Below are 19717 nucleotides of genomic sequence, written 5' to 3' on the forward strand. Positions count from 1 at the left end.
CATCCCCTCCTTCATCTGTCTCAGCAGGTACACTGCATTTGACAAACTACAGAAGAGATATATAATGATTTGCTAAATTAATCAAACACTGAAAAAGAATACTGAAAAATAAATAAAAACTCATTATTACTGCATCCCACCTTTCACCCTTTTTCATGTTCAAGAAGTGAAGTAGGTGCTCATGCTTGCAGGAAACCCCCAACACGCCTGTCTCGTCCAATTTCGTTGTTTTGGGTTTGGACCGGATGGCGTTGCCCGCTTGAAATCCAAGGCAACCCTAAAAAATGTTTTTTAATATCAAGTACAGTACAGGTATAACGTACTGAGCTGTTGCCTGAAGTAGATCACACACAGTGGTGCCAGGTTCAGTGCCTAAATGGATGTTGCATGAGACAACCAATAATATTACATTCAACATACACAATACCAACATACCGTCTCCAACCTTAAGACCACTGAGTCAAACAGATGAAGGGGAGTGACAACTGCATAATTTAAATATGAATTTGTGGCGAGGTCTGATATCATGAGTTCAAATAATTCTAGATTTTGTTTACATTCATTTCAGTTGCACATAAGTAACAATGGAAGGTATCCTTAAAATGCAGTGCATATTACATTCAGGCATTACAAGTCGGAACTCCTCATATGCCTCATTTGTCAGGGCAAATGAATGAACAGAGTCACTTAAAGGCACTCTGATTCATTACTGCATTCCATCAGTAGGCCATCAATACATACAGCAAATGCATCTTCACATACAAGTAGCACATGGTTTCTATGACAGATATGTTTATCAAAACAGGAATTTGGTAATGAACTTTTGCAGACAAAGTAGACATAGTATAGAATCAGATTATAAAAGTGATTACTACACTATGAAACAAAGAGAAATGACAAAGAATGATAGTAAAAAGCTTTGGAGCACCTTAAATGAAATTTTGGGGAAAAAGGCTAACTCGGCTCCATCATTCATTGAATCAGATGGCTCATTCATCACAAAACCAACTGATATTGCCAACTACTTTAATGATTTGTTCATTGGCAAGATTAGCAAACTTAGGCATGACATGCCAGTTACTACAGCGACTGAAATGACTGCAACACTTAACAAAGAGTTGCAGTTAGTTTCAGAGTGGGTGGCAAGGAATAAGTTAGTCCTAAATATTTTTAAAACTAAAACCATTGTATTTGGGACAAATCATTCACTAAACCCTGTCCCAGCCATAACAGCCCATAGGGCAGAAGCCTATCTCCTGTTTCAGTAGTGTGAGGCAACTTGATATACAAGTACACCTCTTGGACAGGACGCTAGTCTATCTCAATGCCTTACCCCGAATCCATCTGCTTAATGCGGAGTGCCAAGCAGAGATGCATTAGGTCCCGCTTTTTAGAGTCTTTGGTATGACTGAACTGGGGATCGAACCCAACCTTCCAATCTCAGGGCCGACACTAACCTCAAGGCCACTGAGTTGATGGGTGCATTCTGCTTTAAATAAACAACATCCACTGCAGATTGTCAGCTGCTGTAACTCAAAACTGAGGTTTTAGGTTTTCTCCTTCAATGATTTGAGGGCAGTCACTTACCGAAACTGTCTTGTTCACTTTTAATATCTGCAAAACCATGTCTTCCGAGTTGTAAAGGGGTGGCCAGCCACATAATTAGTTATGTCTGTATGAAAAAAATAAGTATGCACTCACTAACTGTAAGTCGCTCTGGATAAGAGCGTCTGCTAAATGACTAAAATGTAAATGTAAAGTCTCCCATGACAACAACAACTATCCCATTGACTATATCCAGTAATAGTTTCTTATTGTTCTAGTTATGCTATCCTAATACAGTTACGCTACTACAATCAAGGGGTATACACTGAGTAATCCAAACATTAGTCTTTATGGGTGGCCACCACACATTCAGAGCAAAATATTGTCTCAGCCCCACGGTCAGTGCACCACCATATTATCTCTGGCTCGATCCCACACGAAGCAGATGGATTTTACTGGGGGGGGGCATGTTCTCCACAAGGATGTTGTGCAGCTGCTCCCTCATTTCTCTCCATCCAGCCACTGTTTCCCCTTTCCTCCTCTGAGCACTGGTAGTCTGGGTATTACTTGTAGCTGGACTATGGTCCTCCCTTTGGGCCTGAGGAGGTTCCGAGCCGGAGGTGCAGTACTGAGGGACAATGTGCCTCTTTCGCCTCAGAGCCTTACCTCTCAATGGAATTTCCTTTCCCAGGATAAAGATTTTTGTTTTCCCAAATTTGGGCATTGTTGCACAATTCTGAAACAAAGACAGTTTTGAAGAATCAGATAAAATACATATAGTTGATCACAAACTCTAGGATGGCAAGAAGCCAGCAAATTCCTGTCCACTTTCAAAAGGTATTCACCATATGTCTCTGATGTTTCACAAATCATTTGACAAGGATTATGCAACATTTAGGGCAGGGATCATCAACTAGATTCATAAATGCTTCATGGTCATCCCCTGTAGCTCAGTTGGTAGAGCATGGCGCTTGCAACGCCAGGGTTGTGGGTTCGATTCCCACAGGGGGCCAGTATGAAAATGTATGCTCTGGATAAGAGCGTCTGCTAAATGACTAAAACGTAAAATATGGACTGACAATGCCTCTGTTATGACGGGGATTAACAATGGGGTCCATAAAGTGCTGAAGGAGGAGTATGGCCTCAAAGATCTGGTTCTTATTCGCTGTGTGTGCCACTCTCTGCAGCTTGCTGTAAGTCAAACTTCCAATGACACCATCCCCCGTAGTGTGGAGTACTTGGTACGAGAGACTTATAACTGGTTTTCAGTGTCTCCAAAGCGCAGGGAGGCCTACATATATGAGACCATCAACTGTGGGGAGAAACCTTTACAGATAACCAAGGTGTGTGCCACATGTTGACTCTCCATTGAACCTGCGGTTTCACGCATTTTGGACCAGTGGGAGGAGCTTAGGTTGCATTTCGCAGTCACCAAGTCCAGTGAACACTGCTACATGGCTGAGGTTTTATACTCCATCTACAGTGATCCTCAATACAGTGCTGGGTGAGGTACAGTTGGCCATCAAGGCTTTTGAGGGAGAGCAAGTAGATCCTCTTAAGCTACTTGACAGCTTGGTTAGCCTGATCAAGTCTGTGAGCAGCAAGGTGCTGAATCCACTGGCAAATGTTGATGTACTCAAAGGGCCAATAGATGGATACATCAGTCCCAAACCGTACCTTGGTTACCTTTTTGAGTCAAAGGCAGCTGAGCTTCACCTTGCGCCTGAGGATGAAAACAATGTCGAAAGCGGTGTGTAGCCTTCACCATCTCCCTCACTAATGAGTTGAGGGTGAGACTGCCGGACAACATCGAAGCATTGCAGTACATGTCAGTTTTCAATGTGGAGGAAACTCTAAAGCACAATAAGAGCCCTGGAGAAATAGAAAAAATAGCCAAGCTCCTTGGCTACTCCCCTGCAGAGATAGACAAGATTGTCCAGCAATGGCGTGCCATCCATCTTAGTAAATGGAATGAGACAAAAAACACACTGGGCTTCTGGAGTGAGATTTGAAAGTTCAGGGATGCAGCTGATATCAACCCGTTTCAAGAACTTGTCATGGCTGCTGTGTCTGTGTTGTCCTTGCCCCACTCAAATTCTGAAGTCATTTTACATTTATATTTTTTACAGAGAGAGTATTCAGCCAGATGAGTGTGGTAAAAAGCAAACTTAGAAATCGGATGTCCTTGCAGACCCTTAACTCCATCCTGTACATTCGATATGGACTGAAACTGTCTGGTGAGGCTTGCTATGAGCACCAGCTGCCTGATAATGTTTTGCAGCTTTTTGGCACATCAGCTGCTTACTCATTTAAGTCAGCTCCCTCAGTTGCTGAACCTGCCATAGAGAGCCTTGACCAAAATGATGATGACCCACTCTTTCTGTGAGCCAGCACAGCCTGTGTGTGTGTGGAGGGGGGTCTGAAAAAATAAAAAAAATTACCTGAATTAGGGGCAGACGAGTTACCATCATTTTCTCACATTGCCATTGACAGTTTTTTCTATTGTCTCTTTTTGGTCCATTTAGATTGTTAATGTAGATTGTGTACACATTTTTTTTTTTTATGTTATGGTTAAAAATGTTCATGTTTTACTATGACTTGTTGTAGGCTCCTAAGTGGACCATAAGGATAAAAACCAAACCAAACTTAAGAAAATAAAAAAATTAATAATAATAAAAAGAAAAAAAGAAAAAAAAAGAAGTAACTCCGCCAGAGTGTCTCTTTTGGGTCACTTTTGCCGGTCCCAAGCCCGGATAAAGGAGGAGGGTTGGAATTGTGACATAAAAAAAAACAAGAATCGACAGAAGAAAGTTCATTTGTAGTTCTAAACATATTTAGGGTGTTTTTCACTCACTTTCTTTCTCTCCCACAACGTTATTCCTCTCTCCTACAGTGTCCATCACAATTACATGCACATGGTCAATTATGCAAATTAGGTGATGACGTCATTTAGCGACTTCTAGCGACTTTTAGGACAGCCAATAGCTACTTTCCTTACTGAGGAGTTGGCAACACTGAAAATTTACCAGTATGTGAATCTGTGCAATAGAAACTCTTGTTTTCATTGCAAAAAAAAACCTATAATCAATACATTCCAACCCCTTACCTCATGTCGCCAAGGCAGCAAATTGAAGCTAACACATGCGTGCGCTACGCTGCTACTGGTGAGAATGGACAATTTACCCAAAAAAAACACGAATTTGAACTTTGGCCTTCTATGATGAACATGCGCACTCAGTCATAATTGAAATAGTCCAAAATCACCATTGAAAGGGTCACGTATCACACAGTACGATGTTGGGTTCTGAATCACTGTTCAAAGGTAGTACCCAAATGTCTTGTAAAAGTAAAGATACCTTAATAGAAAATGACTCGAGTAAAAGTCACCCAGTAAAATACTACTTGAGTAAAAGTCTAAAAGTATTTGGTTTTAAATATACGTAAGTATTGTGGGGATCTATATGTGATGCCTAGCTTAGAAAGAATGCATTAATGATTAAACATAATAGGTTTGTACTGTACTGATATAAATTGTTTCACATAACAAGCTGTGATTCATGTGAGGAATGTTAGGGAGTAGGGTGAGACAGACTTGTATTTCTCACAGACACATACACACTGCCTCTTTGTTAAACCGCGCTCAAGGACGTGTACTGCAAAAAGGTGCTGACTCTACAAGTTGTGATGATAACAACTTATGCCTGTCAGAGTATTTGAAGAAGAACTTAGAACAATGGATCAGTTCTCTGAGTGCCCTGCGTGGTATTTCAGTGGACCCGTATATACGAACATCATATTTACTATTGAAGTGTTTGCATTAATTAAAATACTAGTCTATTTTAGAAGACGTGTATTGACCTCTTTTGTTCCTAATACCAGATTTGAATTGACGCAACTTAACAGTATCAAAAGTAAATGTAATTGCTAAAATATACTTAAGTATAAAAAGTAAAAGTATAATCATTTGAAATTCCTTATATAAAGCAAACTAGACAGCATCATTTTCTTGTTATTTTTTATTGACGGATAGACAGGTTTCACACTCCAACACTCAGACTTCATTACATATGAAGCATGTGTGTTTAGTGAGTCCGCCAGATCAGAGGCAGTACGGATGACCAGGGATATTATCCTGATAAGTGCATGAATTGGACCATTTTCCTGTCCTGCTAAGCATTCAAAATGTAACAAGTACTTTTGGGTGTCAGGTAAATGTATGGAGTAAAAAGTACATCATTTTCTTTAGGAATGTAGTGAAGTAGAAAATGTAAGTAAAAGTAAAAGTTGTCAAAAATATAAATAGTAAAGTAAAGTACAGATACCCAAAAAAGCTACTTATGTAGTACTTTCATGTATTTTTACTTAAGTACTTTACACCACTGTCAAAGGTAACGCGTGTGATTGGTAAGATGTTTCCACCTTTTAATGGGGGTGATTGTTGTCTGATCGGGTGCACCTATAGTATTTGGTTATACTCTACACTCCTAAACACAAGGAAGCAGTGTTCAAAATTAGAACCTATACTTCTGCATCCGCCAATCGTCTTTACGAAGGAGTGCTTCCGGCTTCGTTCTTCCTCTTTTCGTCTGGATCGGGCCGTCACCATGGTACGAAGCTCGACCATGAATACACTTAGAAAAAAATCAACTGTAATCTTTTAAATATACATATACTTGCTACGTGCTAAATTACCTCATGTGTGAATGCAATGGTTAGGGACACATATAGCCCAATATTAGTGTTTGTATCTAGATACCCAACAAAACACGAATGGTTACGTCGACGATATCGCTAGCTACTTTTGGTAATATAGCTAAGTTGGTATTGCCATTTTAGATGGGCATCATTGCTATGTATTTCACGTTTTTAAACATAGCAAATGTACTATTATAAGCTGGTCATCAAGTAGCTAAGTGGTGCGCGTTAAGGAGATACTGGTGTCTTAACTTGTAGAGCCAGCCGGTCACACCAAAGCGATTGTTGGGAGACTTAATTAAACACATGTTTGTGTCAACGCAAAACGTATGCACATGTAACTAGTATTTTGAACAAAAATGCCACATTGATGGGAAAAGGCTCCTGGCTGGGTAGCAGCCCCCTAGGTTGAATGGTAGTGACCTGACCACCATACTGGATATTTGTTGTGAAGCCCAGTGACTCATTCAGTAAATAAAAACGAATGCAGTGGTACTGTAAATGACAATGTACCATACTACTGCACTGTTGGTGTACATCTTTCTAAATCAATGTTTGTGTGATTCAGGTGAACGTACCGAAGACACGCAGGACCTACTGCAAGAAGTGTAAAAGGCACCAGCTTCACAAAGTTACCCAGTACAAGAAGGGAAAGGATTCCCTCTATGCACAGGGTGAGTTTCAGCCTCAAAGTTAGCATTGGCAGATCGCATGGACTGCCATGTGTTCCAAGATCAATCACTGATATCTGTGTTTTAGGTAAGAGGAGATATGACAGAAAGCAGTCTGGTTATGGTGGACAGACCAAGCCTATTTTCCGCAAAAAGGTAAGCTTGCAAAGCTTTGTGTGTACTGGATACGTTACCAAAGGGTACCTTATCAGTTAACACCTTTCCTTGAGTAACCGCAACAGAACAGTTGTGTTATCGTGGACAACCACAAGTGTGGGTCTGGGGCAACATAACTGTACTTTTGTGGTGACTCAAGGAAAGGAATTGAACCACTGGTAAAAGCTACCCTACAATGTATCCAATAATGTATACTACAAATGTAGACTGTTCATGCAGGCCGTTGTCAGCGAGGCTTGGCCTGTAGTGCCTTTGTCCTTTCCTAAAGTGTCTGCTAGAGAGAACTGAGATGGTTTGAGGCCCTGCTGTGTCTCCTCCATGGCAAGGTTATAGGTAAACCTCAGACAACTTAATGAATGCTTCTGTTTTTTCCCTTTACTTTTACACCTACATATAAAACAGTATTGACTGTACCTTTTTACACCAGAAAATAAAAGTGAACTGTTTAGGGGTACTACTTTCAGTGTGCACTCGCACACTCCCCCTCATGGATTTTAACGGAATGGACACTTCCTTCACCAATCCGATGGTTTGAAATGCATGACGGGGAGTGAACGAGTACACATTTAAAGGGTAGAGAATGAAAATACAGCCACTGCCCTGTAATTTTACATTTACATTTACGTCATTTAGCAGACGCTCTTATCCAGAGCGACTTACAAATTGTAATGTGTGCATGATTCCTGGATTATGTGGTACGTTTGTAACATGGATTCTCTCCTCAGGCTAAGACTACAAAGAAGATTGTGTTAAGGCTGGAGTGCGTGGAGCCCAACTGCAGGGCCAAGAGAATGGTGCCCATCAAGAGATGCAAACACTTTGAGCTGGGAGGTGACAAGAAGAGAAAGGTAAGCACAAACTCACTCCAACCAAGTAGTGTAACCCTGATGTTCCTTACCCATGTTTATTCTGCGTCTGGAAAGGGTTGTGTATTTGTTCCACAACCATAAAAAGCAATGTATAAGGTTTGTGGACGTCTAAATGACGTTTGGTGTTAATCATTTACATTTGACACGTGGTTCAACTATTGATACACCTCTGCACTCATTCACTTTAGATCGTTCTGCAATATAAGATTTCGTCAATTCCAAATATACATGCTTCCTCGGTCTTTGTGGTTAAGATACTGCCTAGAGAGGAATTGGCAATCGCACTCTGAAGACCTTCACTGGCCAAACGTGTGCTGCTCTGGACATGTTTGCCTTTTAGATATGCCCTAAAGAATGTTAACAAGTCCTATTAATTTAGCCTAGTTTTGTGAAATTGAAAGATGATTGGATTCGGAAGCAGTGTTTGTATTTTTCATTTTGGAAAGGTGAATGGTGCTGTTTGAGCTGCCTTGTAAACTTTTTTTATTTTCTCCTTTCAGGGCCAGGTCATCCAGTTCTAGGCTGTGGCTCAATCCATTGGGTGGACTTGTCACTTTTTTTCAATAAATGTATTGAAATTATACCTGCTGTCATCTCTCCTTAGCTGTACATTAGTGGTTAAAATGTGGCAATTAAAGATGTTGTATATTGATATGTAATTGGCCATCCAGTGAAATGTTTAGTTGCCATTAGAAATGTACAATGGCATCAACCAACATCTGTTTTAACTTTAACCACTCCAGGAAACACCAACTAAATAACATTTCCAAAAGTAGTTAAAGCATGTTGCAGTACATTACAGTATTTATTCACTCTGGCGAATAACCATGCCTGAATCATATCCTCATGCGCAGTCTTACCCCATCAGAACCCAAAATATTACGTTTGTTTTAAAGCCATACAATCATTTTGATATGGATGGTCAGTCGTTGCATCCATAGCCTGGAATTTTGAGGGGTTACATTTCTCCAGCCCATCCCTAAGTTTACCCAAAAAGGTTTGGCAGGGTGACTGCTTTGACTTGGTTTGAATTCCAGATTGCCCCTCTAATGTGAACATAAAGACCACTGTTGCACATAAGTAAAACATTGATTTCAATCAGGTAAAATTGTTACAGTACTGCTGTTATTTGATATCTGAACATTCAGGTGTTAGCCAGCCAGTAAATCCCCCTTTTGTTACCAGAACATGGACAATTTACGAACTCATTCCATGCTTTATTTTATTTTACATTTAAAGTAGCTTTAAAAAAACTCAGAACTTGAGGTTCAATCATTCTAGGGCAGTATGCCAACAAATGACCTATTCAAGAGGGCCTATACATGGCTCTTTAGCAAGTAAACACCATCTAGAATTACAACATAAAAAGTAAATGTAACTTTAGCTGTGTTTACACAGGCAGTCCAATTCTGATATTTTTTCACTTGACCAATCAGATCAGCTCTGAAAAAGTTGTGACGACCAATTAGTGGGGAAATAGAGCAATTAGGCTGCTTGTGTAAATGCAGCCTTTCTGTGCCTGTGAGTTAGTGCTGAGCCAGGGCCCATATGCTTGTCTGCTAGCCAGACCATACTAAAGAACAGTTGTGTGTTGGACATGTCCTTCCATAATTGCCATTGGGTCTTGGAAGTCACCCTTGATGGGTGTGACAGTTGTCAGTTCTGTGCCAGAAGGGTTAACATCCACTACCAGTTTGCTGAGGAGGGTCTGGACCCCTAGCTCCTTGTAGCTGGGCAGGACCTGGTGACACACTGGGGGTGGCAGATCTTCCAGCTAGGCACTGTGGCCAGGGTGTGGGGGAAGCCTTGGACTGCCGATCTCCTGCTTGTCCAACACTGCCAGAGCCAACTGGCCGCCAGACAGGGATATCTCCCACACCGGATTTCAGATCATTTTATATATAAATACATATAAATAATGATATTTACTGTAGGGCACTTAAACAATAAAAGCTACAAAGCTACTGAATGCAACTTTTGTGTACCCTGCATTATAGTCAGTACCATATTGCCAGTAGATGGCAGTATATACAAAGACATTATTGAATGTGTGCTAAAATAAGTAAATATTTGATGTGGCTACAGGTTAATGCCGTATGGTTGAATGCATATTACACTGAACAAAAATATAAACACAACATGTAAAGTGTTGGTCCCATGTTTCATGAGCTGAAAAAAAAGACCCCAGAAATGTTCCATATGCACAACAAGTTTATTTCTCTCATTCTGTGCACAAATGTTTACAGCCCTTTTACTGAGCATTTCTCCTTTTCCAATATAATCCATCCACCTGACAGGTGTGGCATATCAAGAAGCTGATTAAACAGCATGATCATTACACAGGCACACCTTGTGCTGGGGACAATAAAAGGGCACACAGTTTTGTTACACAACACAATTCCACAGATGTGTCAAGTTTTGAGGGAGCGTTCAATTGGCATGCTGTCTGCAGTAATGTCCACCAGAGCTGTTGCCAGAGAATTTAATGTTCATTCCTCTACCATAAGCTGCCTCCAAAGTCATTTTAGAGAATTTGGCAGTACGTCCAACCGGCTTCACAACCGCAGACCACGTGTAACCACGCCAGCCCAGGACCTCCACATCCGGCTTCTTCACCTGCGGGATCGTCTATGACCAACCACCTAACAGCTGATGAAACTGTGGGTTCGCACAACCAAAGAATTTCTGCACAAACTGTCAGAAACCGTCTCAGGGAAGCTCATCTGCCTGTTCGTTGTCCTCACCAGGGTCTTGACCTGACTGCAGTTTGGCGTCGTAACCGACTTCAGTAGGCAAATGCTCACCTTCGATGGCCACTGGCACGCTGGAGAAGTGTGCTCTTCATGGATGAATCCCGGTTTCAACAATACCGGGCAGATGGCAGACATGTGTGCGAGTGGTTTGCTGATGTCAACGTTGTGAACAGAGTGCCCAATGGTGGCAGCGGGTTTTTGGTATGGGCAGGCATAAGCTACGGACAACAAACACAATTGCATTTGATCAAGATCCTTATTGTAGGGACGTTCATCCCCTGCCATCACCTCATGTTTCAGCAGGATAATGTATGGCCCCATGTCGCAAGGATCTGTAAACAATTCCTGGAAGCTGAAAATGTCCAAGTTCTTCCATGGCCTGCATACTCACCAGACATGTCACCCATTGAGCGCGTTTGGGATGCTCTGGAACAACGCGTACGACAGCTTGTAACCAGTTCCCGCCAATATCAGCAACTTCGCACAGCCATTGAAGATGAGTGGGATAACATTCCACAGGCCACAGTCTGCAGCCTGATCAACTCTATGCCAAGGAGATGTGTGGTCACATCAGATACTGACTGGTTTTCTGATACACGCCCCTACCTTTTTTTAAAGGTATCTGTGACCAACAGATGCATAACTGTATTCCCAGTCATGTGAAATCCATAGATTAAGGACTAATTCATTTCAATTGACGATTTCCTTATATGATCTGTAACTCAGTAAAATCTTTGAAATTGTAGAGTTTTTTTGTTCAGAGTATATGTCATTTCTTGGGCGTTTCATGATTTCTAAGCCCTGTGTTATGGTGTAGCCGCATGTGGGTATAATATTAGTTGCATTCAACTATTAGCACGAGTAGTCTGACATATACATACCACAGAACAGAAGTTGCATATGCCCTGGTTTTGTGTTGCGTTTGTATTATTCTCCATTGGGCATTACCATGACAGAGCAGAGGTGTACTACCTTGGCAGTACGATAGCCCTGCCTGCCCAGCGGGTCCTGACTGATGAGGATGACCTGTATGTTCTGCAGCAGCTGCTTGGACTGGGGACAGATGTCCCTCAGGTCGTTGGACATCAGCAGAGGGGACCATGATGGCCCAAAATACCATCCGAGACTACTGTTAGGCCAAAGTTCCCAATCACCAGCTGAGGAAGAAACACTGTCAATGTCAGTCAGATACTATTCAGACACAGTACATGGGTTATGGCAGGCACAGCTGGTGTGAGTAAGATGAGGAGTTGATGATTACTCAGACTAGTTTTACTGTTGCTCTGAATGCCATCCACTGAGTAGCAGGAAGTTGACTTAAAATTCCCCATTGAAAACAATGGGCATTGGAAAGTTAATTAAATTTAAAACTGAATTAATTGACCCCAACCCTTTATACAGTGAAACAGTCACAGTACCATGCCAGGGTCATTCCAGCCCCTGGGACAATGATGTCCTGATGGTCGGCAGTCCAGTCCAATATGGTTTTCACACTGCCACAGGAGTCATATACATCCGCAAAGTTACGCCAATGGTTGCAGGCCTTCCGTATGGCAGCATAGTCTGGCTGTAAGTACATCATTGACAATTGTTTATTTTTTTTTACATGTAACCTTGCAAAACAAATCGTGACTGTGTCCTGACTAATATTGAATTAATTCAATGTCTTGTATATTTGGCAATTTTGTGACCTATTATGAAGAAAAGCAATTTTCACCTCCCTCTTTCTTACCACATGGAATAGCCTGTCATACAATGGCCACTCACATACTTCTCCCAGTTTTGTTCAGTGCTATTGACATGTTTTTGTAACCTGGACAGAAACACAATAGTCATAGCATTAGTACCACCTCAATTTAGTAGATATTGAATTCAAATTTGTATTGACATTTCATATATATTTAAATCACTATAGACCTATCCTTCTCCTAGTCAAGTACACTTCATGTAGCACACATCAAATTTGAGCAGATCCACGCCCCAGTCAGCAAAGGTCTGAGCATCTACACTGAGTATACAAAACATTAGGTTATGCGCTTTCCTTGACAGACTGACCAGGTGTATCCAGGTGTGTGTATGTGTGAGGGGGGGAATGGACCTGTATACACTATCACAAATAACACTATTTTACAATAGATAGGTTTCAGAACAGGTTTGTCCTGTAAGCAACATCACTGAAGAAAGTGGATACATACAGTTGCAGGAGCACATTGAAACCAGTAGATGGAGTGTTGCACAATGCATACACCACATTTTCATGGTGGTTTGAAACCTTTGGTGGTTTAGCGCCATGGTAACAGCAAAATTCACTTTCTGTTTCCTCATAGTTATGTGGCACTCTTTGCAATGTGGATGATGTAATTAGTAAACCACAAGCTTACAGTCCCATTGGGTAGGGTTGCTATCACTTGAGGAAGGACATTGTTGTGTGAAAGTGACACAGAGTGGGAGATAGAAAATCACAGGGAACTAGGCTACATTGGAGATAGATCTAACATAAGCAGTACATCACCAGGTGTATGTGGATAATACAAGTTGTCCCCCAATAACGGTCATGTTCAGTAGGCACAAAACCAAAGAAAATGTCCTGAAACGGAGTGAAAAAGGTTGTTTTAGTTTTTCATTGCAAAATGTTTTGCTACCGTGTGCCCTAATGAGCATGACCCCACTGTAGGCTATACATTCACAGTCTGCCAGTTTATTGATGCCCCCTGGGAACCGCTTGGGGTCTGCCTGTAGGTGTACCTGGGTGTCATGTTGGTGGCTGGGCCAACAGTCATCGATGAAGACGTACTCATAGCCAGCCTCCTTCCAGCCCTCCATCACATCTGCCATCTGCATGTAGAGATTCTCACCAGCAGAACAGGAGGGACAGCCAGCGGACAGTTCATATTGTTCATATTAACTATGCCTTAATGTGCCAATTAAGAAAAAGTGAATGTGTAAGGTCATTTATGCCTGATGATCTGCATGCAGCTAATGATATGTTGATCATTGAGGTGTTATGTACTGCTCTGCAAGTAAGGTTGATTAGTATGAATGTAGAATCAACCCACTCACATTACTGCCTACAGCTACTGTACTTCCTGCTATGAGTTTGAATTGAGGTGACATCAACATTGTCAAAGCTAGTTTAGTGGTGTCAATTTTATTTCCTTTGCTTTCAATGTTTGAGTCTGGAAAATTGTAATTTACGCGTAGAGTTGAGGGTGCAACGCACTGCAGCCAAATATCTTACCTGATGCAATTATTGAGGTCCGTGTCACAGTCGACATTGCACATGAATCTCTCCAAATGCAGTCAACCCATTTCAGGCTTGAGTGCGAGACCCAGGGCCGGCCCTCCCATTAGGCAAGATTAGGCGGTCGCCTATGGAGGCACTTGAATTTGGGGCGGCCCTGATTGGCTACTACACCGCCGGTGGTGCCCCAGCCACCAGCTCATAGCCGTTGATGCAGTTCCCACCCCATTCCCACTTCTCCCGAAGTTCACTCCCACTATCCTTGGTAGCTATGGTGATACAGTATGTGTTTTTATGGGATTATCCAATTGTAAAACATGAATCTTCCAATTAAGCTATTGTATAGTTTTTTAATGTTTGTGTGTGATGAAGACTGTTAGTGATTAACGCAGTAGCCTAACCTAGCATGTTAATGTTAGCTAGCTACTAGTGGAAATCATTTCAGCTAAAAGTAAGCTACCAAATTTGCTACCATGTCTAAGAGACAAAAACTATCAGGAAGTGAAAAGAAAGAGGCACAATCTGTAAGCCAAAGAGATTCGCTGCTGAAGTTTATCAGCGTGCAGCAATGTGGAGGTGTGGAGAACAAGCCTCAGAGGACAGGCCGTTCATTCGCCGAGACGGACAAGGCCCCGTTCGCTGGTTCTAGCAGCGAAGAGGGCGAACCCGGAGGAGTTCGAGCCATCCAATTCCACCGATGATGACAACTCTCTGGGTGGACGAGAACAGGTGGTTGCACCAGGCCTAGCCACACCTCCACACAGAGCACTTCCTGAAGTTTAGTGAACTGCTTGGTGCAACGGGGACGGGCTTGACAGAGTTGCTCATCTCAAAACTACAGGAACATGGCATCGCCATCATGGACATGAGAGGGCCTTTTTTTGTGCCATGCAGTGCGCACTTGCGGAACCTGGTTCTCTCTGATGCAGCATCGTGTTGCTTGGAGGCGGCTGAGTTAACACCATCCAAGAGATTTATACATTTTAATCCGGATATACAGTACACACCGCTGGGATGTGCTGAAAAGCACGTAAAAGATGGACTCACAGTGAAATCCCTCAGAACCACGAGATGGGAGAGCCGGGTGGAGGCTATGAAACCTGTGCGTTACAAAATCAACCTCCGAGAAGCAGTGCATGCTTTTGCTGCCAGGGAGGCCAGGCGAGTCAACTTGTCCTTGAATATAAGGTAAGTGTTGATCATAAACTCGCATTAATTCTATCACCAAGTAATTTTTAAGATTATCCAATTATTTAGTCGCCTGTTTACTCTATAATTTTTTGTCTTAAATTCTCTCATCGCTGACTGCAGTGGAGTACCACAGCAGGGGAAAGAGGCCACTCTAGGCGGGCCACGAAATTAAGAAATGCTGAAACTGATGTTTGGATTGTGGGGTTGTGCCATGTGTGATAACAGGTGTTATATTATTAGTAAGAAATTGTTTCCTACTATAGGCAGCTGGCTGCATAGTGATTGCAACTTTGTAACTCTCCAATGCAGGGGTTAAAGTAAAATTCATTTCTGCCCCATAAGGGACATCCTATATGTGCATACCAACATTTTTTATGTGCCTAATCATAGAATTACATATAGAATTGGAGCCTATTTCTTCCTATTCAAAACCGTGGTAGGCCTAAATGTTTGACAAACACAATTATGCTATCCATAGATGTCGGTATAGCCAAATCCTCCAATACTGTCGCATGCACTCCTTAAATACCTCAGTGTCAGGGAAGGGCTTGGTGTGTTTGGGTTCAAATTGAGTGAGGGTATCCCATACCCTTTGTTAAAGAAAAGGGCAAAAAGGATAACTATTGTTAGCTTTATATTTACAGTGCATTTGGAAAGTATTCAGACCCCTTCACTTTTTCCACATTTTGTTACAGCCTTATTCTAAAATGGATTCAATCGTTTTTTTCCCCCTCATCAATTTACACAAAATACCCCATAAAGACAAGGCAAAAACAGGTTTTTAGAAATGTTAGCAAATTTATATATAAAAAAACAAACAGAAATATCACGTTTACATAAGTATTCAGACCCTTTACTCAGTACTTTGTTAAAGGACCTTTGGCAGCGATTACAGCCTTGAGTCTTCTTTGGTATGATGCTACAAGCTTGGCACACCTGTATTTGGGGAGTTTCTCCCATTCTTCTCTGCAGATCCTCTCAAGCTCTGTCAGGTTGGATGAGGAGTGTTGCTGCACAGCTATTTTCAGGTCTCTCCAGAGATGTTCAATTGGGTTCAGTCCAGGCTCTGGCTGTGCCACTCAAGGACATTGAGACTTGTCCCGAAGCTACTCCTGCGTTGTCTTGGCTGTGTGCTTAGCGTTGTTGTCTTGTTGTCCTTCGCCCCAGTCTGAGGTCCTGAGCCCTCTGGAACAGGTTTTCATCAATGATCTCTCTGTACTTTGCTCCATACATCTTTCCCTCGATCCTGACTAGTCTCTCAGTCCCTGCTGTTGAAAAACATCCCCACAGCATGATGCTGCCACCACCATGCTTCACCGTAGGGATGGTATTGGCCAGGTGATGAGCGGTGCCTGGTTTCAATCTTGGTTTCATCAGACCAGACAATCTTGTTTCTCATGGTCTGAGAGACCTTTTGGTGCCTTTTGGCAAACTCCAGGTGAGCTGTCATGTGCCTTTTACTGAGGAGTGGCTTCCGTCTGGCCTCTCTACCATAAAGGCCTGATTGGTGGAGTGCTGCAGAGATGGTTGTCCTTCTGGAAGGTTCTCCCATCTCCACAGAGGAACTCTGCAGCTCTGTCAGAGTGACCATCGGATTCTTGGTCACCTCCCTGACCAAGGCCCTTCTCCCCCGATTGCTCAGTTTGGCCGGGAGGACCAGCTCTAGGAAGAGTCTTGGTGGTTCCAAAGTTCTTCTATTTAAGAATGATGGAGGCCACTGTGTTCTTGCGGACCTTCAATGCTGCAGACATTTTTTGGTACCCTTCCCCAGATCTGTGCCTCGACACAATCCTGTCTCGGAGCTCTACGGACAATTCCTTCGACCTCATGGCTTGGTTTTTCCTCTGACATGCACTGTCAACTGTGGGACCTTATATAGACAGGTGTGTGCCTTTCCAAATCATGTCCAATCAATTGAATTTACCACAGGTGGACTCCAATCAAGTTGGAGAAACATCTCAATGATGATCAATGGAAACAGGATGCACCTGAGCACAATTTCGAGTCTCATAGCAAAGGGTCTGTATACTTATGTAAATAAGGTATCTGTTTTCTATTTTTAATACATTTGCAAAAATGTCTAAAAACTTGTTTTCGCTTTGTCATTATGGGGTATTGTGTGTCGATTGATGAGGAACAAATGAATTTAATCCATTCGAAGAATAAGGCTGTAACGTAACAAAATGTGGAAAAAGTCAAGGGGTCTGAATACTTTCCAAACGCACTGTATATTTAGAAATAAATACATTAAAAAGGTATCCAGATTATATAAAGCGTTCTATAACAATGCTTAACGCAGTGATGCCTTATGGTAGAAACAAGCTTTAAAATGCCCGTGAAAGAGGTGACTGATGCATATGGGGATATATTGATTCCTCTCTGTGACATTTTGAAGTTGAGCTGTAGCCTATAATATTCAAGGACACAAACAAATTGACTTTGCCTTTCTGTCTCTATTAATTGAGCTTTTCACTTTCTGAAAAGAGAAGATGTTTGTTTAAACCCAGGCAGCTTTTAGGGAAGCACTTCTGTTGTTGGGTTATGCAATGGACAAGTAGCCAGCAGTTAAAGCGTACATTTTTCTGTGTCAGTAAAGCGTCTGTCTGGGTGGAAAGGTAACTTCTGAAAATGCCATACTTAGATTCATAAGGATGTCTAAAATGTAATTATTTGCTAACAGCGTTGCAAACAAGATACACTGGTTTGACGTTTGAGAAATATGGTAAGAATGCCTATTTCCCTGTCCATTCTTCCCTGAAACTTCTATTTTCATTATCCACCTTTCTTTTGATACTTTTTCAACCCAACATTTACTTTTGATTGCAATGTGTTTTTCCCTAATCAACACACACAGAAATATAAAAACAAATTTAATAGAGACATTGGAGATTTTATCAATGTAATCAGATTGAAAATATTAGGCTGTTATTGACATTGAACTGATTATATAGCCTACTAACCACGTGTTAAAATGTGTACAGTAGGCCTATGAATTGGGCTGCTATTATTGGCTGTTCCTCCGACTTTTAGCTTAGAAAAAAATTGGCCCAAGGCCAAACCTATTGCCGACATAGTTTAGCAGGGATAGGAGTGGGGTGGCCATTTTTAGTCTCACCCAGGGCGGCAGAACGTCCTGGGCCGGCCCTGGCAAGACCATTGTCCATAGATCGAACTGGACTGATAAAAGCACTGATTGTAAATAGTAGCATAACTGAATTGTTCATGACAAATTGTTCACACCCCTCTCGTTGGCAGAGAGAACATTTTGCAGGTTTAAAGCTTATTTCATGCAATTCTACACATTCTGTAATGGGGGGGGGGCAGAGAACATTTAGCAGTTTTAAAGCTCATTTTCTTACAATTTTATACATTTTGCCATTTCAAATGTGTATTCATGTGATAGCTAAGTGACTCAAACATTACAACAAAATCTATGGGCTAAAACACCAATCAAAAATGTTTTGGGCTGACATGGGCTAGTTGATCTGGACATTTCTGACAAGTTATAAATAGCTCCTTACATTTTTTTAAAAAGATGTGTACTACATCATCACGCACAGCCTCTTATCCCCAACAAGTCAATTTGATTGAAACACATCTCTGGTGAGAAAATGTGTGTGATACAAACTTGGGTCCGCCCTCCCGGAAGATTGACAGCAACATGGACCACTAATATCATTAGCGCTTTAAACTAGTCAATAATGTTGCATCCGTGTCTGCATATAAACAAGGAAGCACATTTCACAGGTGGGTGTTATGTGGTTGCTTGATGACATGGCTTGTAACAGAGCTAGCTGCTTGTAATCAAAGATTATCTATTATATTGACAAGATAGCCAAGTGACCGCTCTAACAATGGAAATACATGTACTCAATGGTTGAAGGCAGGCGAGATCAGGTGGGACCATTCTACATTTTAGTAATTTAGCAGACACTCTTATCCAGAGCGACTTACAGGAGCAATTAGGGTTAAGTGCCTTGCTCAAGGGCACAGACAGTTTTTCACCTAGTAGGCTCGGGGATTAGTACCAGCGACCTTTCGGTTACTGGCACAACGCTCTTAACCACTAAGCTACCTAGCCAATGATAGGTCAGATATGCGTGTGAACAACAAGTAAAACAGTCGTTTTTCTCAAAGTTACCGGAATGTCACGTGCATCCATTTATATCAGTACATTTGTAACAGCCTAAACATTACGAAACTTCTATTCGATCGAATAAGATAAATGTAATTCGACACTCATAGACCTCCATACAAAAAAGGGCACGTGGACCGATATTGGGCAGAGTCAATTCTCTGGCTTTGCCTCTTCCTCTTGGTTGTAATTCAACATGTTTGCCTGTAACTTGTGATATGCTCGTAGGCAATGTTCCCTTAAAAAAATGTTGGCACTGCTGAGCACAAACATTGACATTCTGTGCATCTTCCTGTGCGCGTTTACTGTGAACACTGAGGCTGTACCCACTTTAAAGTTAGTTTTAACAGTGGCCATGCAGGCTACTGTGGCTATTTGACCATAATGTAGGCCTACCATCAAAAACAATAGAGAAAATGCATCACATAACATTTTAACAT

General features: G+C 41.7%; 1 protein-coding gene, 1 non-coding gene and 1 pseudogene across 2 annotated transcripts; 2 read left to right on the top strand and 1 right to left on the bottom strand.

Annotated features, from left to right (window-relative positions):
- Positions 1 to 6049: 6049 nt before the first annotated feature.
- On the top strand, positions 6050 to 8538 carry LOC121534962 (60S ribosomal protein L36a). The gene is made up of 5 exons (XM_041841607.2): positions 6050 to 6152; positions 6809 to 6914; positions 7000 to 7067; positions 7814 to 7936; positions 8458 to 8538. Exons 1-5 carry the CDS (start codon positions 6150 to 6152, stop codon positions 8476 to 8478), a joined length of 321 nt encoding a protein of 106 aa, XP_041697541.1. The 5' UTR covers positions 6050 to 6149; the 3' UTR covers positions 8479 to 8538.
- On the top strand, positions 7302 to 7438 carry LOC121537419. Its single transcript, XR_005995066.1, has one exon. It is a non-coding gene; the product is annotated as a small nucleolar RNA SNORA9 (small nucleolar RNA).
- A 103-nt stretch (positions 8539 to 8641) lies between the features above and the next one.
- On the bottom strand, positions 8642 to 18366 carry LOC121535947 (annotated as a pseudogene).
- Between the last annotated feature and the right edge of the window lie 1351 nt (positions 18367 to 19717).

This window comes from Coregonus clupeaformis, chromosome 2, assembly GCF_020615455.1.
Source record: "Coregonus clupeaformis isolate EN_2021a chromosome 2, ASM2061545v1, whole genome shotgun sequence".
Classification (NCBI taxonomy): Eukaryota; Metazoa; Chordata; class Actinopteri; order Salmoniformes; family Salmonidae; genus Coregonus; species Coregonus clupeaformis.

Bases quoted from the DNA above. Each gene is read 5' to 3' on its own strand.
- LOC121534962 (XM_041841607.2), top strand. The intron at 6,915-6,999 runs GTGAGTTTCAGC...TCTGTGTTTTAG, and splicing joins GGATTCCCTCTATGCACAGG to GTAAGAGGAGATATGACAGA. The intron at 7,937-8,457 runs GTAAGCACAAAC...TTCTCCTTTCAG, and splicing joins GAGGTGACAAGAAGAGAAAG to GGCCAGGTCATCCAGTTCTA.